The sequence below is a fragment of the Pelecanus crispus genome, chromosome Z (assembly GCF_030463565.1).
Source record: "Pelecanus crispus isolate bPelCri1 chromosome Z, bPelCri1.pri, whole genome shotgun sequence".
Lineage (NCBI taxonomy): Eukaryota > Metazoa > Chordata > Aves > Pelecaniformes > Pelecanidae > Pelecanus > Pelecanus crispus.
Window position 1 is genome coordinate 40848103 of NC_134676.1, and position 27381 is coordinate 40875483.

Consider the following 27381-nt stretch of genomic DNA (forward strand, 5'->3'; position numbering starts at 1 on the left):
TTATGACTTTCTTAGACACTGACAAAGCATTTCTGTGAAGTGTGCTAGAACGGCCCAGTCGTTTGCTAAGATGTACATCGTTTTCACTTCTGTGGAACATTGCTGAGTAACACAATAGCTACATCAATCTTGCCTCCAACCTGAAACACGAAAGAAATCTGTCTACAAAATCTGCATTCGAAATTACAAGTCATAAAATATTCATTCCTGCTGCTCCACAGATAGTTAGATTAGAATAATTGCCAATGTAACAACTCAGCTAATAGGTCTGATCTGACTGTTAATCAGTTTCAGGCAAAGTCACTCCAATAGGTTGACATGCCATGGGTTTCATGTTGTGATTAGCCAGAACAATGCTTTCTCATTAACAAGTGTGGTCTAGAATTACTTCATATTACATAAAAAGACCCTTTACCAGTACTTAGAGAATCTTCAAATATCTTACCTATAGTTTCCCCCTTCTGGCTCTGCACTAACGTTTGCATTTTTGTAACATGCAGTTCATTCCTCCTGTCTGCATTAATCCCTTCAGTTCGTGTGGTATAGTTGTTGTTAGTAACTGGATTTTACTACTAACTGAAATATTCTCAAATCCTTAAAGAGCTTACAGCATGATTGGCAAGCACTTCCATCAAAATGCCTACTTTCCTTCATATAAATGATCTTACTGGAGCAGTGAAGAAAGACAAGGACACAAATTATTTATATACACAAGATGATCACATGTAGCCTATATAAAAGTTTTTAATTTGAATGAAAGAGATTGTGAATTAATTAGGAATGTTGTAAGATATTCTTTAGAACCTGTATAATTACTTGTCAGCAGAATCAGAATCTGGACGTGATGCATAGCATAGCATAGCATAGCATGAACTTATAGCATGTACCTGTGTATGCATAACTATTCTGGGAAACATACAATCATTTTCTTTGTCTTGCATGTATCAGCACATACATATCAGTAACAAAATTTGTGTTTGGCATGTGTTAGAAGGGAGTAATGTGCTTTCAGTAGTGGTTAGAAGGGCAGAATAAGTTCTTGTGTGATATTTGCAAATCTGACAAATGGCCTTGAAAGCATATTCATCATGCGCTAACGACATTTTTCCTTTTAAATCCAGACATCTTTCTTATATTGGAAGTTTCATCTACCAAAAGATTTGAATCTTGGTCAGAATACTGCCAGAATTTTCTGTTCTCTGTAACTATCTGACAGAGATTTTACATCCTTAAAATTTGCTTTGGAAATAAGTGAAGTCCAACCAGTGAGGCAGTGGTATTCAAATTGGGGTTAACAGCTACCATCACAGATTAAAATGTAAAAAGATCTAATGTTTGCTCTAATGATTTAAAAAAAGGCTCATTTACTTGTCAGCTTGGACTACTTAGATTTCTGCCATTTTATAGTATAAGACATAACCTCAGAGAATGAAAGAGTAGTGATGAGGCAAAAGAACTTCACTATCATGAGGAATGAAGATAACAAGGATATATAATGTCATCTAGACAGCAGGAGTCTTTGCTGATGAGGGGACAAGAAATTTTCACTATGAAAACACCTTATTCTTCATAAAGCTAGCTACCACCTTCTTCCTGAGGAACAGTTATGCAGAAAAAACAAAGCCCTTTTTGAGATTTTTAACAATTCGTTTTCCAGAAGACCCAAAAATAAGGGAAAAATGAGGATACGTAACGAAATACATATTTGAAACCAGAACGTTAATCCAGAAGAGATAAAGGCAATGCATGTTTAATTGCAAGTAGACTCATTCAAAAAATCGGAATGTTTTGAGTAGTTTGGTTTATTTTGTATCTTTTAGAAACTCCTTTAACAAACACACTTTTTTAGCCTTTTTGAAGCTTACAGATCCCAAGAATGGACAAAATTATTTCTTCTTCAAAGCCAAATATGGGCTATAGATCAGAAGGGATTCCTTTGCATGAAGTGGGCCACTGTTCTGGAGTAGGTGGCCTGGGTCACAAGGCTTTGAAGAACAGGGTGTGCATTTATGTTAAAGTTAAACGTCCATTTATGTTGTTGCCATTACAGATGTATATAGTGAGTCTCGACACTACTTTTCATCTCCCACTCTCCTGCTGCAACAGTAATACCTTAAGTGTTATCTACATTGTACTTCATCTTCTCTGCACGGTGTGATAACAATAGAAAAAAATATGTATTCTGTACCACAGTTTTATTAAGGGCCAGTGCCTTGACCTTTTTCCTAGAAACTCTAAGAGATCTCAGTGTTTTCATTCTTATTTTCCTCAGAAAAAGGGAAGAAAACCCCAAACAAACCTCTGTGTATTTTTCCCAAGAATCACTCTGCACTGCTCAGTCAGATCCATGGACTGAAGCATGTTGGTATTTCTTAGAGAGGTTACGACACCAAATCCTTAGGTTGTGTAGGTCCACGTTGCGATACTCATCTTTTGATTAGTACATTTCTGGAAGAATTGTCTCCTAGACCACGTAGAGCTTCATGTGGAATATTACTATTCATTATCAATCTGCAATTGTTATTATTTTAAACACATTGTTTGGTGCTGAAGGTTTATTCTACCTCTATGGTATGCTGTTTGAAAACAGACAGACCACAGGCATTGGTACTTCTGTCCTTGTATTTAATCTTTCTTCTTTATAGAGTTGGTGAATGCAGTTGAATTTTGGTAGGCCTATGAGAAAAAGTTACCTCTGATTAAGGAATTGATGGATAAAGTTGGGTGATTTGATTGGGTAGAGAAGGCAATTTGGACTGGGTAATATGTCGACAATATCTGTTCATGTGACCCGTGGACTTCCCTTTGTCATCCTATGCCTGAGAATATATGAAGGGGGCTGGGAAGGCAAAGGGACGTTCAATTGTCATCACTGGCATCTTCTCTGACCATTGCACCATCATCAAACGCATTGGAATTCTCATTTGTTTCAGATTTTTCCTTCACATTCTGTGCAGCCCTAGATGCATTGTCATAACTGCATAGCTGGGAAGATGTAGGTACAGACTTCTTTCTAGGAGAGGAAGCCTGCTGCAAGTTTGACTCCTGCGAAATCTGAGTAAAACTCGGAACTGTTTGAAAGGACTAATTTCAGATTTTGTTAGAGATCGGAAACTTGGGCCTTTTTCATCAAAAGTATCATGATGTTGGAGGATCAGGCACTGGAGACAAAAATATCATCTTAGAAAGGGCTGAGAAAGCATATGCAGGTTAAAAATTGTTCTTGAAGTACAGAAAAATACACAATTTAGTACAAGTGGATCCATAAATTCCTCTCATGGACTTGATTTTCAACAGATGAGTTTGTTGAAAACATATGTGTTTTCATGTGATTGATGTACAAGCAAAAGAACACAGGTAATTTCAGCTCTATAATATTTGCACATTTTAGATTTATTGAATTCACTGTAAAAATCAGAACAAAGCCATAAAACTAAGAAACTGAGATTATTTTAGGGTGAATCCTTTTCAGCAAAATTTCTGCGGTTCTGCATCTCACCTGTAGTAGTTTTCTAGAACAGGTGAGAAAGGAGAGATAATTTTCTGAACTTATATGGTGTCCGGTATGTTGACAAATACGCAAAATATGACAAGGAAAAGCTCCTCAATATGTAATTTGAAGCAGTGTAAAAGTTGTTTATGTTACTGTGATAACTTTCTACAGTTCTGGCTAAAATATGCGGCTAAAATTTGCTCACATCCAAAGGGAACCAGGGAAAGTATCAAAGAAGGTTAGATAGAATGTGAAAATTACTAAAATTGTAGTTGCTCCTGAGTCTGTTAGGCCATTAACTACAGCTGATAAGCTCCAAGAAGAGCAAAACCAGTTAGGTCCTGTAATACTGGACTAATAAACTGTTGACTGCTAGGACAGATAGCGTAAGTTTTGACTGAAATCCATGAAGGTTCTTGTGTGCGTGTCTTTGAACTTGAAGTGCCAGCTTTGAACAACATATTGCTATCCCGTAGAAAGTAACCAAGTGGGTTGTTGCTGGCTTGTGAGGCTCACAAATCCCAGGATTAGTCTTACACAGACTCTTCCCATTTACTGCATGATCTGAGGATTCTCTAAACTTTGTCCTTTTGCAAAGACAGGTATGAAAATCAAAAGAAGGTATCACAAATTTTTCATCAGTTTTTCTTGTTACCATCCTTGATGTCCTCTGGAGAAGTTTTTAGGATCAGTCCAATATTAAATGAAGATACGGTCCAGGTGTCAGGGCCACAGCTTTGTCTGTCAATGCCACATCTGGTAGGATGGCATATTTAGACAGATGAGGAAGGAGCACTGAACAAATAAAAATGAGAATGAAAGTACTGAGATGAGGCATAAGAGAAAAGAGAACAGGCTGGGACAAACAAAATGCGATTGTACTCTTAGTAAAGAGGAGAATTAAAAATAGAGATAAAAGAGGATTATGGATTAGACACAAGGAGGCAGAGAGGAAGTGAAAGTGTGATTGGGATACCAAAAAGGAAATTAGAAAGATGAGAATGCAGAATGGAAGTGACCATAGCAAGGGGAACAAGGAGAACGAATGCAAACTACAAAGGAAAAAATAAAGCTGAACAAAACAAAAATTATAATACTAATTTTAAAAAGTGGTTTGGAAGCATTAAAAAGAAACAGGAAATTATAGGAAATGAGATTCAATGAGCCTATGGCAGAAGAAAAGTCAAAAAATAAATTGAAAAGCAAAAATATGTCTGATGATTGTGAGCTTTTCTTTATTAGTAGTGCTTCTGTGTCATTCTGTTACACATAATCCTTTAGTTCTGTGGATTTGAGAAAGACAGCAAATATTCTCAGAATCTGTTGTATTGGTTTACCAGGTCACTTTGATTCCTCTAGACATCAGGCATGTAATGAGCCTCCAAATGAGTGGAAATTCCACTTAATTTATGAAAACAGAAAACAAAGTTGTTCAGAAGATGGTAGAATGAGTTTGGGCTCCTTTTTTTTTAAAAATCTGTAAGTTTCTCTGCTGTTATTACTGAACAGTCCTTTCAGGGATTAAAAGAAATATCTGTCTCATCTTTGCTGTGTCTGGAATAAGTAGTAACTGGTTCTGCTCTGGGGAAGATACTGGAGATAATGGGTGAAGAAAAGGAAGAGCTGACTGTAAGAAGTGCAGCTATGTGAAATTAAGTTTGAGCTGGTTGTGGCATCTGGGGGATGTTCCTGTCTTTCTGGGTAATAAGACCCAGCATCCCTCTCCATCATCCTGTGAAGACAAGCTATATTCCCTTTTTTCCAGTCGTGTCCACTTAGTAGTTAATAATGTAATTTTTCTGGTGGTAAGCATACTGCGGCTGTGATTTGCAGAGCTGGGGGAAGCAGATCTATTGTATATGCAGGTGATCTTATCTATTTGCTGTTGATACTGGTATTTTAGCCAAGATTGTTTCATACGCATCAGGAGGTGTTTCAAAAAGGGTCTGAAGGCTGAAAACAATAGCTTGAAAAAAACCAAGCTGCAATGTTATTTCAGTGTAACCTAATAGGAAGGATCTGGATTATTTCAGGATGCTCTCTGTTATCACTTAGCCTTTCTGAGGCAGTTGGAACCATAGGCATCCAGATGTCCAGAGGTGAAGCAGACACATTTGTGTGGGCAAACTTTTTAACGACTATTGTAAATCCAATACCATTTTAAATCCATTTAAGCAGCACTTACCCCGTGGTTAGACACACTCTATGAACAACCAAAGAGAAGTATCTGTTGACTCTGTATTACTGTAAGGCAAATATTACTTCAGAAATTAAAAATTACTTTCCTCAAACTTTTAAGCTCACACTGGGTGGACTTCTACTTATTAAAATTCCAGAGCGTATTTAATTGTTTATCCATTCTGTGTAAGTACCTCTCACTAGGATATCCAAGTGCTACGCAAACACTCAGACCAAAATGCTTCTGAAAGCCACAGGTTTTATGTTCTGTGTTTCTTTCGGCATTTGCTGATGCAACACACTGCTGCATACTCTGCTAGCCCCATGAAATATAGCAATGGCCTGGAAGTTGGAATTTTAAAACCGACTTCTTGAGCGAAGGGCTTGCTTTGCTTTTCTTTAAGTTCTCAGAACTCCCAAGTTCCAACTTGAGTTTCAAGACACTGTAAGTCTCAAACTCTGCAACAAACTCAGAAAGAAATGCTATTTTGCCCTGTTTCAAATATGAATGATTAATGTTTATTAGTTGATTTCCACTCAAATATCATAGTTCATCTCACATATTTAGGTTAAAACCAAGATCAGATTTTATCAAAATGTAGTTCAAAACCGTCAAAGAGCTTGTAAGCACATGAACATTTTTGTTGAGCTTCACAACACTTTAACAGTCTTCTATCAACAGTTAAATGGGATCAGTGACTAAATGCCACTGATAAACAGTCCTTGCCTTAAAAAATCCTGAACTGTAACCTCATCTGTTGAATAAATAGCCTGAACCTGGGAAACACATCATCTGTTTGATGTAATTAAGGATTTTTTATACTGACACTTACTTTAGGATTAAAGGCTCACATGTGCAGGGTCATTTTGGTGTTTCTGTTCCTAGTTGGTAGAATCACATGTATAAATTTGTAATTTCAAGATTTTTTTTTTTCAATTTAGTAAATATTCATCCACACGACATTCAAATACAGCATAGTTTTGTTTCAATCATTGTTACATATCCAAAACATTTGTAACAATCAAAGAAAACAAACCAAGATGTACTGGTTAGAATTTACCAAATTAATGTGAGTGTCAAGATACCCACTGATAACAGAGTTGTAGTAAACATGCTCAGAGTGCTTTTGCGTGAAGATTAAATAACCCTCTGAACCCAAGTTCTACTTCAAGGCCAAGTTGCTAAAAACTTGTGTTTATGAAGTCTTTTGCCATTTTAAAAGCTTGTATGCAGTTTCTTGTTTTGATCATCATATCATAGAGTTCTGTGTGAATGTATATGAGGGGTATCATGTCTGTAAGGTGAGGGATGATTACCTTCAGTATGCTGAGAGAAAACATATCCCTACTTGTTTTACCATGCTAGCCATTTGCCTTTACATGTATTGTTACAGTTGACTTAAGTCTTAAGCCAATGATACCACAGACTGGGCACTTAAATGATAGATTAGGCTGCAGCCAAGGGTGGGATTGGGTCATACCTCAGAGCAACACAAGTACTTTCTGGCTGGCAACAGCAGCAACTTGTCAGGGAAGAGAAAGTCACTAGCACAGGGCTTGTGAAACAACCCTGGAGCTCAGGGAGTTTTTAACTCCAGAGGTACAGATAGCACAAATTTCCTGAAGTGGTATATGCAAAGTAAGCTGTGGTCCAGATTAACAGACACTTAGTTAAAAGACCAAAGGTCAGAGATAATTTTTTCTTAATATCTTTGGGAAAACCTGGTGCTTCGTTGCTTATAATAAAGGAGCATTTTCCATTAGCAGGAACAGCATTTAAAAAAAAAAAAAACAAACCACTAAAATTTTCTCCATGAAGCAGACTAGGAAGGCAGGAAAATCTGGAAGAAACAGAGGTTCTTATTATGTAAAATTGTGTACGGCAGGAAAAGTTTAAAACTATCTGGTTTTGCATGCAAATTAATTTTACTTCTGCACATGAAAGGATATAAAGACTTCCCTTTCAGGAAACCTGTGGGGCATTTTGCTAAACAGCCTGTGCAAAATGGTCTATATGCATGCCTTTGAGTGCACTGTGCAGCTGCAGACACTTGCAGGCATACTAACGTGTATATCTGTGGATTTATATTTTTGGACTTCTATTTTATGACTGTATTTGTCAGCCACTGAGAGACCATTGAGTTTACCCCTTACAAAAGCCATTGTCCTAAAAGAATTTTTCAGGTAGAAAGGTAGCTGTTGCCCACAAATGGAAGACCTTTTGCAGGACATACACAAGTTAGAGGCCTGAAACAAATCTAAAGCCTGTCATAGAAACTTTATACTGCTAAGAGTCCAGATAAGCACATGACAACTTGTGACATGACGACCAGTGGAGAAACCTGCTAATTTATCTACCCCACCGTCCGCAGTACATCTAGGTCCAGGAAAGTTTAGTAACCTGTGGACCTGGAGGGTGGTGCTGTACAAAACTATAGAGGCCCCTTGATCATGCAAATACGCCTGCTTTCTTGAAGAACTGATGAGCCATTCCAGCCCAGGGTAGCCCTATACATCCCTGTACACGCCTGCAGTAGGTTCAGGATTTCTAGGAAGGGCGAGAATCCTGTTTCCACACCGCAAAGGTGAGCAATGTGTGAGACTTTGAGATGTCAGGCTGGCTGCACATGCACCGTGTGTAGGTTTGTGGAGGCTTACTCTCCCCACCCTCTGGGACAGCTTGGACGCACAACGTATGTCCAAAACAACTCTGTCTGATGTGCACCTAAGCCTTAAGTTCTTCCCATTGCGTCCAACTTCTGGAGAACTTGCTCTACAGCTGCACATTGTGTGGGAGATGTGATATATATTTCCAGCTGTATGCCACTTCTGTGCCAGCCGCTGTGCGTAACTTCTCCAGTGGGACAGCCATGGGCCCCAACATCCCAAACAAATCCAAATAATTACCAATTTCTCCAGCCAAAATTTCCAGGTAGAAAAAGAAAATGAGCGTAGGCAAACCCACACCAATATGTGTGACCTCACGAAGGAGCAGAGGTGGCCAGCATGAAATTAGCTCAGATACACCTACCACCACCCAGTGTTAAGATGAAGAAATTAGAGACATTTCTTTCAGGGATAGTGAACTAGACCATCTCAGTTTTATCTGCCCTGATCTCAGGGGTGAGCTTAGACATAGTACACAACATACTGATATGTCCCAGTTACTCCTATAAGCACACTTAAAAACATGAGTAGTAAACACATTTTGTAGTAAATGAGGCATTTTATTCACTTGTTGGTCTATAAAAAAATGGGTAACATGTTTAGCTCTTCATAAAAAGAATTAGTAATAATTTATAAGACAGTTATAGATTATTTATAAATATACTCACAGTATAAAATATTCATGTTTTTCCAAGAACTGGGAAAACAAAGTAGGGCTTCTGCAAAGCATGGTAGATTTTTTTAAAATCCCTTTTCACTCACCACAGGCATTATGCAGTTTTTCCTTGCTTCCATTTCCAAATTCATTAATTTCTTCTAGTTTATTGTTTTAACTTACATATTCATGCACTACCGCTCTGTCAAGGGGAAAATGGGATTATTTTTCTGTATAATGACATGAAGGCCTACAACTTGCCACTGGTGCACATCAGGACGAATATTCTGGTATGTACATACCTTCCTGGAATCACAATTGCCAGAAATTCTCTCACTGGCTCTGTTGCTGGCCACAAAGGCAATAACATAGTAATGAAGCTTTAGATTGACTGTATAAATCTTTCATACAATATTGCAGTCTAATTTACAATATTGCACTAATAATATCCACCATAGCTGACACTGTGAAACAGTTAGCAATCTAGTCTACCCTGCAAAATCTGTGCTTATTGAAATGCTCCAAATACAAGTTATTATTTTAGAAATTAAGATAGTGATGAGCCTCAGAGAACTGGTTTTAACTCCCAGGTCTTCAGTACTATTTCTTCTTTTTGGATGAATCATTACATAAAATGAAAAAAAAACCACTGTTTTGTCTGTATCCTATTGAGTCATGAGAGATGACCTGTCTTTTGGCATTTATAGCAGGAATGCTAAGACTTCACTATGTGAGATGGAGACCTTATTAAATGAGAAATAATAATATTCCAGTTTGTGTGATATGTTTCACACTTACCTGCTCTGGAATACAAACTGCATAATTCCTTGGAAAATCTGAGGAAAAAAATCTCCTCTCTGGCTTATGAACTATTTTCAATAACAGAGAATAAAAATTCTGAGACAATTCTTAAGTAGGAAGACCTTTGCTTTTGGGATCAGACCTTTACTATCTTGAAACATAAGTGCAGTTAACCAAGTGATAAACCTCACAGTGATAACAGTCAGCATTCCCAGCTATTCTCAAGTCTACAGATATACTGCTAGACAAGAAAGTTTCTCCATCTCCCAAAAGGAATAGGAAAAAGATTTGCTGAAACCAAAGCTCATCCTAGAAATGCTGTAAAAAAAAGACCCTGAATTTAAAAATAAATCCTCCATGTAACTACCAGATGGCTGGAAAACACCATAATTTTTCAGATATTTAAAAATAATTCAATTGAACTTAAAAGAGGATGAGCCTTTATCTACAAAGGATATTAAAAAAAAACTGAGTAACATATCATTTACTGCATTCTAAGAAACAGAAAAAAATATCTAGATCTGTGAAAATTAATTGGTCTTTTTCTATGTTTGGAAAACACCACCAATGATCAAGAGTCTTTCCTGATAATAATAATAATGCTTTGTCCAGTACCGAGAAGGGTTATGTGCAATTTCAGAATGGACAACTTTTCAGTGGAATGTATTACTGCTACTCTCTTTCCAGTTAATAAAATGTGAAACACACAATTTCTAAGGTCGTATAGTTTTAGATCACTTAGTGAAAACATCAGTGTTGTTGGAGATAGCCCAGCAAGATGAGTGCTATCCTTAGTTTTGCCCAGACTGGGGCGATTTTGTGATAAATTCCACAAAAAACATGAAGGGAAAACTGCTTGCTAGTTGATTTATTGGACTGTCTATTTTAATGCTTGGCATGAAATTCCCACTTTCTGGATGTGTGCTAGGAGACAGCAACACTGGTGCTGTAGTCCAGTTTTTCATCAGCTTTGTTTTATCTCATCATTGCCTCCTTTCCAAAAATCTCAACAAGCAAGAAACCCTTGTTATAATGATGATGTCTTTGGCTTTGTAAGGAATGTATTACCTTCAGATTTAGCATCTCACTCCTCAGCCTGACATTCTCCTTCTGAATGAAGTGGCTGAAACAAGAAGCTCCCTGTGGCTCTATCAGGCACTTCCAGCCCCTCCTTTGAGTCTAGTGGTTAATGTGCATGCACAAGCTGAAATAGTGCTCTTGCAGAGAATTCCTGACTCTTGCATTTCTAAGGACATACAGAGATCTAGAAGGAAAAATATTTTGGTTACCAGTTAAAGAGAAGTCCATCAGCTACCTTTTTTCCCAAAGTCAGAGGTTATGTCTTATTGGCATCACATGCCAACATTTTTCAAATTGGTCCAGTGTTACAGTAAGAGAAGGCATGGTCGGTTCTCAATTTCACAGATGCAAAATTGTTAGCAAATACGGTGTTAATGTCTAACCAGGAATAATCAGTCAATGTCTTCCCACTGACTGAAATTTTTCTACAGACCCTCTGCATTCATTTCCAAATTCCTAATATTTAGCAGCAAAGATGCATCCAGGATTTTTGGTGTCAAACTATGTAAAAGTTTAATTCAAATCTGCTCTGGGTTTTGCCTGAGACTTATTGAGATGCAGACTTCTTTGGGCTAAGTAGTTAAGCTTTTATTATGAAACAAATATAATGTCACAAATAATTTAAATGTGATTAGGAACATCACAGAAAACTGAGAATGTGATCATTATCACTTATCCATTTTTTTTTTTTTTAAATTTTAAGATACTCAAGCAGACATGACTTTTTTTCCCATGTCTATGGACTTCTTTCACATACTGTGGATACCATCACTGCTCAGAAATTAATAATCATAAATCTGGAAAAGTTCATAACATTAGGACTTGGACAACTGTAGTCTAGAGAGCTTTCCTGAAAGCCAGAAGGGGTTATATTATGAAGAAATATCAGCAAAGTATAATTAACTGATTTTAAAATATTATATCCAATTCCAGAAATGTACTTTCTAATTTTCCCTCCAAACTAAAGAAACAATATATTTTTCCAAATAAAAATTATTTATGGAGAACAATGAAAATTACAAAGAAAAAAATTCTATTTTCTGAAACTAAGGGAGGATTTCCAAAAGGAAAATGAGATGTAGAAATCAAATTCATGTTTTAAATCCTTTCTGGTTCACAAAGAAATCTACCAGAATAATTGAAAGAGTTGCACTTCAATCTGGAACTTAATTGTGTATGATAAATTAAGGTTCACATGAGCTTTTATTTTAAACTCAAAGCTACAAAGTTTCATTGAAGAGTAGATTTGGAGAGATTTTTTTTTGCTTTACTAGCCTCAAATTAGAGGATTGTTTTCATGCTGGATATGTTTCTACAGGATCAGGGAAGAGAAAGAATGCCATCTGATTAACCACAGTGAAACACAAAACACAACTGGAACACTTGCAGAGAACTGTTATATGCCATGCAACTCTTGTGACTATAGCAGTTGAAAAATTTAAAAAAAAAAAAAAAGCAAGAAGAATTTTAGAAAGGCTTTCAAAGGACCAATTCATTGGCCAAAAAAGGCAAAAACAGTTCAGCTGTATAGACTAACCATCGTTATTTATATTATTAGAATTATATAGCTGACCAATATCGAGCAGAATACACCAAGACTGAACAAACTTCCAATAGACTGAAGGAATCTGCTTTAGGAACAGTTTGAGATACATAAGGTGACTGCATCTATAATGGTTATTGAGCATCACTCCAAACTCAGATAGTTTTTCCCTTCTAGTCTTACTAGAAGGCTGTGAAGGCTTCACTCCTCTGATAGCCAGGTATCTTCTGAACTCCATCTAAAACTAATAATGGCCAATGTGCTGTATGTCATGGGGATATTTCACCCTTCAATTTGCTAAGGAAGATGAGCTAAACTCATCTAATCTTGTCTCATAAGATGGTGTCTTGATTCGACATATACTCCTTTTGTTTTTTTCTTCCATTTGTTCCAGTCTGTATTTTTGAACATGGGTGAGCATAGCTACAGACAGCATTTTGCATGGAACTTCATGAGTGGCTTACATGATGGTGCTGATGTGCCCATATTTTCTACTGAAAATGCTTTGCTTTGTGTATTCCAGGATCATACCTGCCTTCTTCATGATCTTGCTACACGAAAGCCTCAGTTCTCCTGTGATCAGCTGGATCACACCTTTCTCTTTTTCAGTATTTCCTCCTAATGAGTTCCCAGTTTACAGCAGAATTTATTAATCACCGTGTAAATGACTGCATCTTGCACTGTGAACTTTCTCTGTTTCTATTACTCAATTCTTAACGTCATCCAGATCCGATTTGACTCATTACTGTGAATACTTCTTAATATTATCTTATTAGCAGATGTCAGTACCAGTCCTACTTCTTGTTTTGAAGGAATTAATAGTAGTATTAGGATCGGGGTAAGTTCTTCAAGAAACTCCATTAGTACTACAGTTCTACAGACAAATCTATCCATTAATTAGTTATATACTTTCAAATCTGTGCACTTGTATTCAGCTTTGCTAACAATTTCATATATGGCATTATAGCAAATACTTTACAAAAGACCACCTTTGGTAAATGTTAGGATCAGGCTTTTAACCACACCACTGGGGGGCTTTTTTGTCTGTAATGAAATAAAATGGGACCTACCAGGCAGTTTCCAGAGGAAAATACTGCCAAAGAGGAATGCTGATGTAAGATTTCTGCAAGTTGTGGGGCTCCTAGTCAGAGTTCATGTTAGATCTGCTCTGTGATCAGTCGTCTGAACAAGAAGGACTGAAAGAACAGTGTAGGGAAATCCTTATTCAACTACCAAGAACTCATATCTTAAAAAAGCTGCCAGCAGAACTAAAAATGCTGGAACTGCTGGCTATACAGTGTGGTGTAAAGGAAAGCTACACAAGAAGCAAGTACTGATAGAAAGTTCAAAAAACTTGTTAACATTACATTAGCCAGACCACTAGAAATTAACTGATAAAATATCTCTTTCCAATTCTCTATTAAAATTTTAATGGAAGAGTCTGTCATCAGCCACCATGTGATTATGTTGGGAAGTCTCATTAAGAAAAATATTCCACACCAAGAATTTCACTTTTATTCATCTTCTGATAGCAATTGTCTTACAAAAAAAAAAAAAAAAAGAATCTTGTACTAGACATAACTATAAACAACATTTCTTTTGTCACCTAGTAGCAAAGGAAAACATGGGCAGACTTGTGCCATGAGGTTCTCTGCTGCATGCTTAACTGCAACCAGATATATCATATTACATGGATCGATGTGGGAATAAAATCATATTATTTATAAAATTCTCAGAATAAAGTGGGTTTTATTGCTAATATCTAGAATGCATTTTTAAGGGATGCAATTTTAAGCATGTTTAAAATGAATGTAAGGTAAACAACACAAATTTACTAAACAAAATTAATCCTTAGTTTAAATCCCTGAAAGTTAATGGAAGTACATGTAGGACAAGTTAACCCACCAGACTTACAATTCATTCTTCTTAAATGAAGTTCTTAATTTTCCTTTCTCATTTAACTCTGTTCCCCAAAACTGGTTTTCCACTAAGATCTTTGAAAAGAACTTAACCACCAAAAGAAATTAATGACTAAGTAGAGCAGCAAAGAGCAGGGAAGTCCTTAATATTAATAAAAAAATTAACCAGTGAGCTCTGTGCAAATCATTCTGTTAATCACCTTGTTATATTCTACCTTTCTTACTCTCTTTCATTAGCCTGGATTTTATAACTCTGCTTATAGTTTTCTTAACATAAATAAACACCATGCACTTTACTTAAGATATATAATACAAAAGCCACAAACTGAGAGCAGATACAGCCGTTACGAAGCATGCTGAGTGTCTCTCCAGGAAACACACTGTTTACTTGTAAAGTAGTTCAGGACGTGCTTACAATATTTTGCTATTGTATATAAGAACAGGGTTTTTTTCTTTTTTAAAGAACAGTTCACTTCATTTTTTGACAGTAATTAAAATCCCTAAATATTTCTGTGACTATCAAAAATCATTTGATTTGTGAATGTTTCTAGAGGGTGTAACCAGATTTAATGCTCCACTCTCACAGGCTTACCTTTGCTTCTGTGGACTGAACTCCCTCTAAATGGAAACCTGAGGCAGTCACAGCAAAACTTGTTGTTGTCTGGCCTCATGTAACTTTTCCCAACCCAACTATTATCAGTTTGGAGCACTCCTATTTTTCAGTGAAACACCAACATTTTGCGCGGAATGCATACAGTTTTCCTTAGGAAAAGCTAGTTTAAAAGGAAAAAGTCTTTCTGTTGACAAAAAAATTCTAATAGCAAATGTTCAACTAGTTCTACTGCCCGAGTCCTTTTGAATGTCCCCAGTCTCAACTGTTTGAGAACTGACAGCCATAAAAGCTTTTTCAGTCATGTTTAACACCAGCCTGGTGTCAGCTTGCCTTTCTCTTTCCTGGTAAAGTCTGTGCTGCAACTTTTGCAGAGGGCTCCCATCTAATCATACCACAAGTATTGTAAATGAAGATGCCTCTCCTCTGGTTCAGCACTAGTTCAGCTCTCTCTGGAGCAATGTTCCTGGTGTGGGGTCTGCAAATCAAGGAATATGCTGCAAAATTTGGAGAAAATTAAGAAGAAAACTGTGAGACCAACTAGAACTGGAAAACGAGTATTGCATTGACTTGTAACAGAATATGTTTAGTTTATCAAAGAGAAGGTTAAAGGGCTATCCAGCTGCAACCTTAAAATTCATCTAATGCAACATCAAAAATATCATAGAGGGGATTTTAGAACGGCAAACAAAGTTACTAGAAGACCCAATGATTGGAAACTGACACCATGCAAAATCTGGATTACAAGCAAGCTACAAAGTCATGACTGAACATGTTAGGAAGAATAGTGGTAGCTTCTCTATGCTTTCAAACCAAGATTCAATCTTTTAAAAAACTCATGGTCTATTTCAACCCAAACATTGTATTTAAAACAGAAGATAATTCTAGAAAATACTGTTTTATGCAGTGGAACTGATGAGATGACTACACTGGCCCTTTTCATCCTTAAAATCTATGGTTTTCTAAATGCCATTTTCTCTAACATAACCCTGTATAGTCACAATGCAGTAATTTCAGTCTGGTTTTTTTTTTTCCTGTCTTCTGTTCTGTTTTGTTTGTTTTGCTGGCTTTGCAATTTTTTGTTCCTTTTCTTTTTTGTTTGGCTTTTTGTTTGTTTCTTTCTTTCTTTTACTCCAGGAATTGGTCAAGGGGTTCCAGTGGTGGCCCTCATTGTGGAAGGAGGTCCCAATGTTATCTCCATCGTTCTGGAGTACCTGCGAGACACTCCTCCTGTTCCTGTTGTGATATGCGATGGCAGTGGCCGGGCTTCTGACATCCTTGCCTTTGGCCACAAATACTCTGAAGAAGGAGGGTAGGTCATTTCCTAGTGTATGTTCTTTCTCCATCCACAAGTTCAATTTGGTGGTAAGATAGAGCCCAGAAAATTATTAACAATATAGTGCAAAAGCAATACCTTTCTCACATGGCTGTTTCCATCATCACTACCGGTAAAATACTGAAGGTATCCAGAACAAAAAAAAAAAGCGGGGGGTGGGGGGGGGGGGAGTTAAAGCAACACTAAGAAAAGTCTATCGAATAAAACAGAGGTGTAAAAACTGTATCATATAGTTACTTGCCATGACATGTAACACATTGACAAGTACAATGTATGGTATCTTGCAGTTGCAGGTCAAGAGATTCAGTCAAAGGGCACAGGGAATTACTTTCACTGGCTTAGATATGCTATGTCATTATAATATAATCTACTGCTGTATTCAGGTTTTCTTTAGCCCTGCATGTTCATATAAGCTAGTTTGTATTTGCCTTGCCTATTGCATGATTCTGCACACCCACCTGCATTCACACATAGCTGCTTGTGCACTGATCTGTTTGCACTGTCCCACCTTTCTTTGCAGACTCAAGGTGAGGCGAGGATAGTATTTAGTTTTTATTATAGAAGACTCAAGTGTGTTTTCGTTGAATCAGGCCGTAAGCATGCTTTGCAAGTTCCAAAGTGCATGTTATTACTGAATGCCCAAATCTTTAGTATTCTTTGTTCTTCTCCTCTACCCCCAAAAATATGTAAATAATCATAGAATCACAGAACAGTTGAGGTTGGAAGGGACCTCTGGAGGTCATCTGGTCCAACACCCATGCTCAAGTAGGGCCACCTAGAGCCAGTTGCTCAGGACCATGCCCCAATGGCTTCTGAATACCTCCAAGGACAGAGTCTCTACAACCTCTCTGGGCAACCTGTGCCAGTGCTCAGTTACCCACACAGTAAAAAGAGTATCTCCTGATGTTCAGAGGGAACCTCCTGTATTTCAGCTTGTGCCCATTGCCTCTGGTCCTGTCACTGGACACCACTGAAAAGAATCTGGTTCTATCTTCTTTACACCCTCCCTTCAGGTATTTATACATGTTGATGAGATCTTCTCTGAGCCTTCTCTGCTCCAGGCTGAACAGTCCCAGCTCTCTCAGCCTTTCCTCATATGCAAGATGATCCACTCCTTTCATCATCTTAGTGACCCATTGCTGGAAGTTCTCCAGTATGTCCATGTCTCTCTTGCACTGGGGAACCCAGAACTGGACACAGAATTCCAGGTGTGTCCTCACCAGTGCTGAGAAGAGAGGAAGGATCACCTCCCTCAGCCTGCTGGCCGTACTCCTCTTAATGCAGCCCAGGATACCATTAGCCTTTGTTGCTGCAATGGCACTTTGCTGGCTCATGTTCAACTTGGTGTCCACCAGGACCCCCAGGTCCTTTTCTGCCAAGCATCTTTCCTGCTGGGAGGCCCTTAGCATGTACCACTACATTGACTTGTTCCTCCCCAGATGCAAGACTTTGCATTTCCTCTTGTTGAACTTCATGAGATTCCTGTCAGGCCATATCTCCAGCTTGTCAAGGTCCATCTGCCAGATGGACACTCCAGCATATCAGCCATTCCTTCCAGTTTTGTATCATCAACAAACTTGCAGAGGGTACACTCAGCCCCATCTTCCAGATCATTAATGAGGATGTTGAGCAGGATTGGACCCAGGATGGTCCCTAGAATACACCACTGGTTGCTGGCCTCCAGCTAGTCTTCATACCACTCATCACAACCCCCTGGGCCCAGCCATTCAGCCAGTTTTCGGTTCCCTCAGCCCATACTCAGCAGCATTTCTATGAGGATCTTATGGGAGACAGTCAAAGGCCTTACTGAAGTCTATGTAGACAATATCCACTGCTTGACCCTCATCTACCAAACCTGTCATTTCATCACAGAAGGTGATCAGGGTGTCAAGCATGACTTTCCCTTGGTGAATCCACAATGACTACTCCTGATCATGTCCTTCATGTGCCTGGATATGGTTTCCTGGAGTAGCTTCTCTATCATCTCCCCAGGAATCAAGGGGAGGCTGACCAACCTGTAATTCCCTGGGTCTTCCTTCTTGCTCTTCTTGAAGATAGGAGTGGCCATTGCTTTTCTCTAATACTCAAGGAATACTTCCAGTTGTCATGACCATTCTGAGATTATGGGGTGGCCTTGCAATTATATCAGCCAGCTCCCTCAGCATTCATGAGTGCATCCCATCAGGGACAATGGATTTATGTATGTCCAGTTCATTTAAGTATTCCCTGACCTGATCCCCTTCCACCCAGGGTATAGCTTCCTTCCTCCAGACTTTCCCCCTCGGTCTCTTGGGCCTTGGATTGAAGAAGGCCCTCAGTACTTCAGCCTTTTCCATGTCCTATGTCACCAGGTCCCCTGCCCCATTCACTGAGATTTGAGGAGGTGATACATGAATGTTAACCAGCTTTCTTGGGCCCCCTCTTCCCTCTGGGTCTTATCGCATATGTCTCTTCCAAGCAGAACCCCAAAGAGGCCAAAGTCTGCTCTCCTCAAGCATAGAATCATTTGGGTTGGAGAGGACCTTTAAAGGTCATCTAGTCCAACCCCCTTCAATAAGCAGGGATATCTTCAACTAGAACAGGTTGCCCAGAGCCCCATCCAACCTGACCTCGAATGTTTCCAGGGATGGGGCATTTACCACCTCTCTGGGCAACCTGTTCCAGTGTTTCACCATGCTCATCATAAAAAGTTTCTTCCTTCTATCTAATCTAAATCTACCTTCTTTAGTTTCAAACCGTTATCCCTTGTCCTATCACAACAGGCCTTGCTAAAAATTCTGTCCCCATCTTTCTTAAAAGCCCCTTTTAAGTAGTGAAAGGCTGCAATAAGTCCATGTGATCTTGCTTTTTGCCCTTTCCCTCCTCCCAGAATCCTGAACTCCACCATCTCATCATGGTCACCATAGCCAAGGCTACCTTTGACCTTCACATCTCCATTGAGTCCCTCTTTGTTGGCAAGTATGAGGTCTTGCAGAGCAACTGTCCTCACTGGCTGCTCTATCACTTGGGTCAGGGATTTCTTGCCAGTGTACTCCAGGAACCTCCAAGATTGCTTATGCCCTGCTGTGTTTTCCCTCCAGCATATATTGCAGTAGTTAAAATTCTCCATAAGGATAAGGGCCTGTGAACATGAGGCTGTTCCTAGCTGTCTGTTGAGGGCCACATCCACTTGCTGTTCCTGGTCATGCAGCCTGTAGGAGACACCCACTACAATGTCACCCTTACCTGTTTTCTCTTTAATCCTAACCCATAAACTCTCAGTTGGCTCATCATCCATCCCCAGGCAGAGCTCCATGCACTCCAGCTGTTCCCACATAAGAACTCCCAACTCCTCACCTTCCCAGTCTGTCTTTCCCAAGAGCTTGTATCCCTCCATTGCAACACCTCCAGTCATGGGAGCCATCCCACCATGTCTCTGTGATCCCAACAAGATCATAGCCCTGCAACTGCACACAGATCTAACTCATTATAACTGTGCACATTAGTGTACAGGCACTTTAGAGAGGCATCCTAGCACGCTGATTTCCCATAAAGGGCTTTGGGGATTTCTCCACAATGGTGCCCTGTAGGCACTTCCTTGCTTACATACAAATGGTGGAGGTGAGCCCGCTTAAGCCCTGTTTTATTGATTTTGTGATCTCTTCCCATCATATCACTCCAGGCTCTTTGCTCATCAACCCTGTTGTCGTGGTTTAGCCCCAGCCAGCAACTAAGCACCACGCAGCCGCTCGCTCACTCCCCCTGCCCTGATGGGATGGGGGAGAGAATCGGAGGAGTAAGAGTGAGAAACACTCCTGGGTTGAGATAAGAACAGTTTAATAATTCAAATAAAGTAAAATGGTAATGATAATACTAACAATATAATAATAATAATATACAAAGCAAGTGATGCACAATGCAATTGCTCACCACCCACCGACCGATACCCAGACAGTTCCCAATCGCTCCCTCCCCCCCAGTTTCTATACTGAGCATGACATCATATGGTACGGAATAGCCCTTTGGTCAGTTTGGATCAACTATTCTGGCTGTGCCCCCTCCCAGTTTCTTGTGCACCTGGCAAAGCATGGGAAGCTGAAAAGTCCTTGACTGGCATAAGCAGTACTTAGCAACAGCTAAACCATCAGCGTGTTATCAACATTCTTCTCATCCTAAATCCTGAACACAGCACTATGCCTGCTACTAGGAAGAAAATTAACTCTATCCCAGGCAAAACCAGGACACCGTGCAACACGCTCTCACAGGGCTGCTGGTGACTCTCTCCCCCTCCCCCAGCATTCCTACTGTAAAGCCCTTCTTACCATGTCAGCCATTTCAGCAAAGGTAACTTTACCCTGCTTAGTGAGATGGATTCTGTCTCTCACAAGCAGACATTGATTTGCAAACAGATGCCATGATCCTAAAACCCTGAACCCTGTCACCAACACCAGCTCTGCAGCCAGCTGTTGACCTATATTGTCAGTGTCCTCCTCCACACACCCTTCCTTCTGACCAGCAAGATTGAGGAGAACACCCACCTGGGCCCCTGTGTCCTTGACTACTGCTCCCAGAGCTTTGTAGTCACTTTTGATACTCTCCAGGTTTCCCCTTGCAGTATTGATGACCATGTGGAAGAACAGCAGGGGTTAGTAGTCAGATGGTCAGACAAGCTTTGGCAGTCCCTCCACAATATCCTGGCTCTGGGCCCCAGCAGGCAGAAGACCTCTCTAGTTGATGGGTCAGGTCAAGAGACGAGTGCCTCTGTCCCCTGCAGCAAGGAGTTACCCATTATAATCACTCACTGCTTCTTCCTGGTGGTCTTGCATGGATTAGGGTCAGGTGGCACAGATCCTTTGCTTGAAGGCACATGTGGCTCCTCTTCAACTTTGAGAGGAGTGAAGCTATTTTGTACTTGTAAGTCATTAGTGGTGCAGGAACCTTACTCTTGGTGCCAGCAGTCCCCAGCTTTCATCCTTTGTCTTCTCCAGAGGTTGCACTTACCTAAATACTAGGTGTGGACACTGCCTGCATCTCTATTGCAGTTAGGGTCCAGGGTTCATCAAGCCATTGCATGTCAGAGAAGATCCTGTTTATCTCCTTTTCATCTTCTCTGATGCTGCATAGCCTGCTCACTTCTTTCTGTAACTCCTATGCTTGGTGGCACAGCTCCTCCAAGACAGCAGACCTGTAGGAAAGAAGGCCTTTTCTCCTGGCATCAAAGATAGACTCTGCAGCCTGAGACTTGGAAAGCTGCATCCACCACCCAAGGCTCCATTGGCATTAAAGCTTCTGCTCTGGCAGGGACAGCTACTCCAACACCTGCCAGGAAAATTACCTGTGCCATGTCATCACCGTACCTGAGACTACTTACACTGGAACAAATTCAGCTGAGACCCTCTTCTTTACACCCTCTTACACAAGCTGCTGCATCTGTTGGCTGTATTCTTGGCCTGGTTCTTATATAGGCCTCTCCTGAGCACCAGCTAACAGGTGCTTGACTCTCCCTAATAAGGGGTCAGCTACAAATAAGGCTACAGGCACCCTAGGTCAAGGGCTCCTTGTCATGATCATTAAAAAATGCTGGAGATTTCTCAGGCCCACAGCCTTGTAGCTGCCCTTACCTCCTTACCCTTATCCTTACCTGGCAGCAGCAGGCACCCTCAGAGGGTTTCCAGGTATTCTACAATAATTATGGACCTTGTCCCCTAAAGCTCACAAAGCAGAACCCAGAGTCTGCTGCTCAGAGTAGGAAATAATGAATAAGGGATAATTTAATAATTTGAGAACAAAACATAAAGGTGGAACCAAAACCACCCCCATATTCTTATAACTAAGACTTACTTCATGTTTTTTGTCTAAGTATCTGCAGTAATCTTCTGATCAGGATTCACTGGGAAGGGACTCATTTTTGTGTGTGTTAGAATATGTGAAGATATGTATGCACAGACACAACAGAATTATGCAAATAAAACATAAATCCATAAACACTGAGCTCTAGACCAAGCGCTATTATGTTTTTTAAAAGTAAACATGATCATGAACTTACTCAACCTAAAACTCCTACTGGGAATACGATAGTTTTCCACAAATATTTAAATCCGGTTTATATTCAGGTTCATCCATAGTCCAGTGCTGCATCTGGGATAGATATGAATGTGCGGGGTTTCATTTGAATCTTTGAGAAGCTGTTTCTCTGGTTTCAGTGACCTCACTGTTAACACATTTAACATGACCTTACTCAAACATGCTTTATTCTTTTGTTGGCTATCTACCTATACAGTTTCCACCTACCTTGACTGTGTTCTGATGTCATCATGAAAAAGAATATAGCAAGAAGAGAATGAATGCAATTTATTTCAATATATAAAGGGGGCTTATAAGAAAGATGGAGAGAGACTTTTTATGAGGGCCTGTAGTGACAGGACAAGGGGCAACGGTTATAAATTGAATAGATAGTAGATAGCTTTAGATTGGGTGTAAGGAAGAAATTCTTTATGGTGAGGGCGGTGAGACACTGGAACAGGTTGCCCAGAGAAGCTGTGGATGCCCCATCCCTGGAAATATTCAAGGTCAGATTGGATGGGGCTTTGAGCAACCTGACTTAGTGAAAGGTGTCCCTGCCCATGGCAAGGGGTTGGACTAGGTGATCTTTAAAGGTCCCTTCCAACCCAAACCATTCTATGATTCTATTTCATCATCACAAACTCCTGCCTGTAAGAAAGGCAACTGATAGAATCACTAGAGGCAGAACAAGCAAGTAATTTCTTACCTGAGACGCTCAAGTCTGGCTTTGTGAAAGCTATTATTCGCCCTTACTAGGGGTCTTCCTTCTATGGTGGTGCCATTCCCAGTGGTGCCTGCTTTCAAATAGCTTTTTTTTGTTTACTTTTTTTTTTCCTGTTCACCTTGCACTAAACAGAATGCAGAGACTATGAAAATTGTAAAGCTAGCTAGTGGAAATTTCTATGTGTTCACCCTGCTGCAGAAAATATCAGTCTAAAATGCAACGGTATTTTTAAGAATACCACAAGTGAAAAACCAGTTTTGTTTATATTCATAAAAATATTTTACCAAAATACATTAGCCTTCAGGTACAAATTGGGTACTTTTTCTCCTCTGTAACCTACTTTTAGGTAGCGCTTAGCAATATGAGGACAATACTGAATAATTGGCATGTTAACTGAGTTCAGCTACTAGCTTTTTGGTTTGGATAGGATCTAAGTAGGTTATACAAAACTGTGTCTATTAGATTCTAAACCAATGTAGCACATCCAAATTGCATACAGAATTTAATTCTGCAGTCCACTGTGCAATCAGACTATAAAGTCAAAAGCCTATTTTAATTCTGGCTGATGTCTTCAAATCGGGGTCTTCTCTGAGATAAAGGATATCTTCCAACTCCTATGCACTGGATATCTGATCTAAATAATTCAAAACCCACATCATTCATGACAGCAACAGACTCAGCACTTGCATGTTGGTATTATCATGCTGTTTTTTCAGTGTCTTAAATTCTTACTCGTTGCAGACCGATAGGGATTATTTTTCTACATATAAGAATGTGTGTATATGTGTGTCATGGTTTAACCCCTGCCAGCAACTAAGCACCACGCAGCTTCTCACTCACTCCCCCTACCTCGGTGGGATGGGGGAGAGAATTGGAAAAGTAAGAATGAGAAAAATTCCTGGGTTGAGATAAGAACAGTTTAATAATTGAAATAAAATAAAGTAAAATAGTAGTAGTAATAGTAATAATAATATAATAACCATAGAATCATAGAATCGTTTATGTTGGAAAAGACCTTTAAGATCACCCAGTCCAACCGTTAACCTAACACTACCAAGTCCACCACTAAACCAATTAGGGGTAGAGTAGCAATTTCATGTTTCCTGGCTTGGTGGCTGGATTATTTTTTAATGAAAGTAAAAACTAGGAATCATTAAGGTTGGAAAGGATCTCTAAGATCATCAGTCCAACTGCCCACCCAACACCACCATGCCCACTAAACCATGTCCCCAAGTGCCACATCTACCTGTTTTCTGAACACCTCCAGGGATGGTGACTTCACCACCTCTCTGGGCAGCCTGTTCCAATGCTTGACTACCCTTTCCATGAAGAAATTTTTCCTAATTTCCAACCTAAACCTCCCCTGGCGCAGCTTGAGCCCATTTCCTCTTGTCCTATCGCTAGCTACTTGGGAGAAGAGACCAACACCCACCTCACTACAGCCTCCTTTCAGGTAGTTGTAGAGAGCGATAAGGTCTCTCTTCAGCCTCCTCTTTTCCAGACTAAACAATCCCAGTTCCCTCAGCCGCTCCTCATAACACCTGTGCTCCAGACCCTTCACCAGCTTTGTTGCCCTTCTCTGGACACGCTCCAGCACCTCAATGTCTTTCTTGTGTTGAGGGGCCCAAAACTGGACACAGTATTCCAGGTGCAGCCTCACCAGCGCCGAGTACAGGGGGACAATCACTTCCCTACTCCTGCTGGCCACACTATTCCTGATACAAGCCAGGATGCTGTTGGCCTTCTTGGCCACCTGGGCACACTGCTGGCTCATGTTCAGCCGGCTGTCAACCAGCACCCCCAGGTCCTTTTCGGCCAGGCAGCTTTCCAGCCACTCTTCCCCAAGCCTGTAGCGTTGCATGGGGTTGTTGTGACACAAGTGCAGGACCCAGCACTTCAAATAACTTCAAATTGAACTTCAAATAACTATATATTATATAATAATAGTAATAATAATAATATACTGAGCAAGTGATGCACAATGCAATTGCTCACCACCCGCCAACCGATACCCAGACAGTTCCTGAGCAGCAATTGCTGCCCCCCAGCTTATATACTGAGCATGGCATCATATGGTATGGAATAGCCCTTTGGTCAATTTGGATCAACTATCACAGCTGTGGCCCCTCCCAGTTTCTTAACTCTATCCCAACTGAAACCAGGACAATGTGTAGTAAGCACTGCTGTGAGTTTTTAAGTTTATTTGAAAGTTTGTTTCCAGGGGGAAAAGAACTATGTCTGGAGGTGAAGGAAGACAAAATACAGTTCTCAGTTTCGATCAGTGTGGCGCCAATCCGTCCTCTCACAGAGATCCTTAACAGTGTTGGACAGCTGCATGTCTGCCCAACAGGTCTTTTTGTATTGGGTTTCACAGAATTGTGATGTGCCTGCCTTCCCTCCTCAATATTTATCCTTCCTAATTGATTTCAAATAGCAGAAAAAGGAACGATTTTTTATATTAAGATGCAGTACCCCTTTGCAATGTCAGTGTATGTGTGTCTTTGAAAAGACAAGAGACAAGAAGCTTGAATCTGCCTTATTTTAAGGCTTGATTATAGGCTTCCTCACTAAAAGGCAGACATTTCACTCACCTAGGGCAGTCTTTGGGTGCATATTGTAAATGTAAGCAAGACTTCACTGGGCTGCGGTGGAATGAGGCTGCCTAGACAAGAGCACGACTTAGAAAGCTGTGCCTGCACTGCCTTGTAGGAGGTGCTGCCTGCAACTGTGTGATGTACCAAGAACAGGACAGAAGGAACTGTGAAGTATACCCTGAAGTAAAGATGTCTTTGGAGGTAAATCAGTTGTGAGGCCTCAGTATCTCAACTCTCATTGAAGTTCCAGGGCGAAGGCAAGGCAGATATGCGGTTTCCCACTGAGCTGAGGTTTCAGCTTTATGAATATCAGATATGCAGAATTAAGGCAGGTGGGTCTTTTTAAGTTTACCATAACTTTAATATCAGGGACTATGTATTGCCTTGGTCTGAAAAGTCTTGAAGAGAATATTAAAAATGTACAAGGTGGCTACATTCCACTAGCAAATAAAGTTCTCAGTAGTAAGCTGACTAAGTTCCCAGTACCTTTAACATCTTAATGACAAACAAGCTATGTACATGGGATAACCTAAATGAGAAGGTGGCTTAAATGCAGCTTTCCCCATGTGTTGAATTGGAAGAATTATTTGGCTGCTCATCACTATTGGCCCTAATTTTAAGGTCAGGTTCTCCAGGCTCTGAAGCACTTCATTTCTCATTTACTTGAAAGTTGAAAATGTGTTGAACAACATTGAGGGGTAAGAACATAATATTGATCATAAACACAAATTTAGTCCCTATTAAGCCCTAAGTGAATACCCTAGTTGTTAATAACTCCTCCACATAAAGCTGAAGTATTTTTGACTCTATGATCAAGGATGCCTTCTCATTTCATTGTCTTGCATAAAAGCACAAGCTGGAAGTAAAACAGCTCTAAAGTGCAACTATTTACAGGATCATTCAGTAGTTTTTAATCCTCAGAGATTTTTTTTATTAAATGCTGAATTTAAAATGAGAAAAATGAAACACTATGTTAAAACTATGTTACTTCTTAGACAAATATTTCCTTACAGAATGGGAAACAACTTGCAATATTTGAATGCAGTCTCCAAGCTGAGTTTATAGCATATTAACCACTCTATCAGTTCTACTTCTGCAAGCATGAGACCCTTAAGAAATTCAATTCAATGCCATAAAAATGTACTTCTTGCCTACGTTCACAAGGAAACATAAAACATTCTCTGTGCTTTAAATGAGCATCCTCATATGAGAATCATTAAAGATTGCCTTTGGATTGATCTGCCTCTGTGTCCAGTGTGGCATAGTTTTCAGACTTCATAACTGCAGTATATTACTTAAATCTCTTTTTTTCTAATAGGGAAAATATAGGTATTTTTCACTTCAAGCAAAAGGGATCATAATGTAGCTATGATATGGGTCTTTTGTATCCCCCATGGTGTCTACCACATCATGTGGGATCATGGGTACTATCGCATCTGAATTATTTTGTAAGATTGTTTTCACATTGCGTATTTTTGATATACTTACTTTTCTCTTGTAACAAAGTACTTTGCAAATCAAAATCTGGATAGAAGAAGGTAGTATCTTTGTTAAAAAAACATCATCTCTCTTTTGGTAAAGGGACAACCATTTAACCTAGTCACGGAAAAATGGTGTAGAAGAACAACCACCAGTGAAGAGCTGCAAGCAGAGTCCTCATAAAAGCACCCAGAAATCATCCCTGTTTGAGTAGAATGAAGGAATAATTACATTTATTTTCTGTTTCTTCTCATAATAAT

At 39.6% G+C, this 27381-nt stretch overlaps 1 protein-coding gene across 1 annotated transcript in view; it reads left to right on the forward strand.

The window, feature by feature from the left end:
- TRPM3 (transient receptor potential cation channel subfamily M member 3) overlaps positions 1–27381 on the forward strand; it is a 293999-nt gene that overhangs the window by 172089 nt on the left and 94529 nt on the right. The window contains exon 7 of the mRNA XM_075726277.1: positions 16084–16258. Within this exon, the coding sequence (XP_075582392.1) occupies positions 16084–16258 (175 nt within the window). The remainder of the gene's footprint in view (positions 1–16083; positions 16259–27381) is intronic.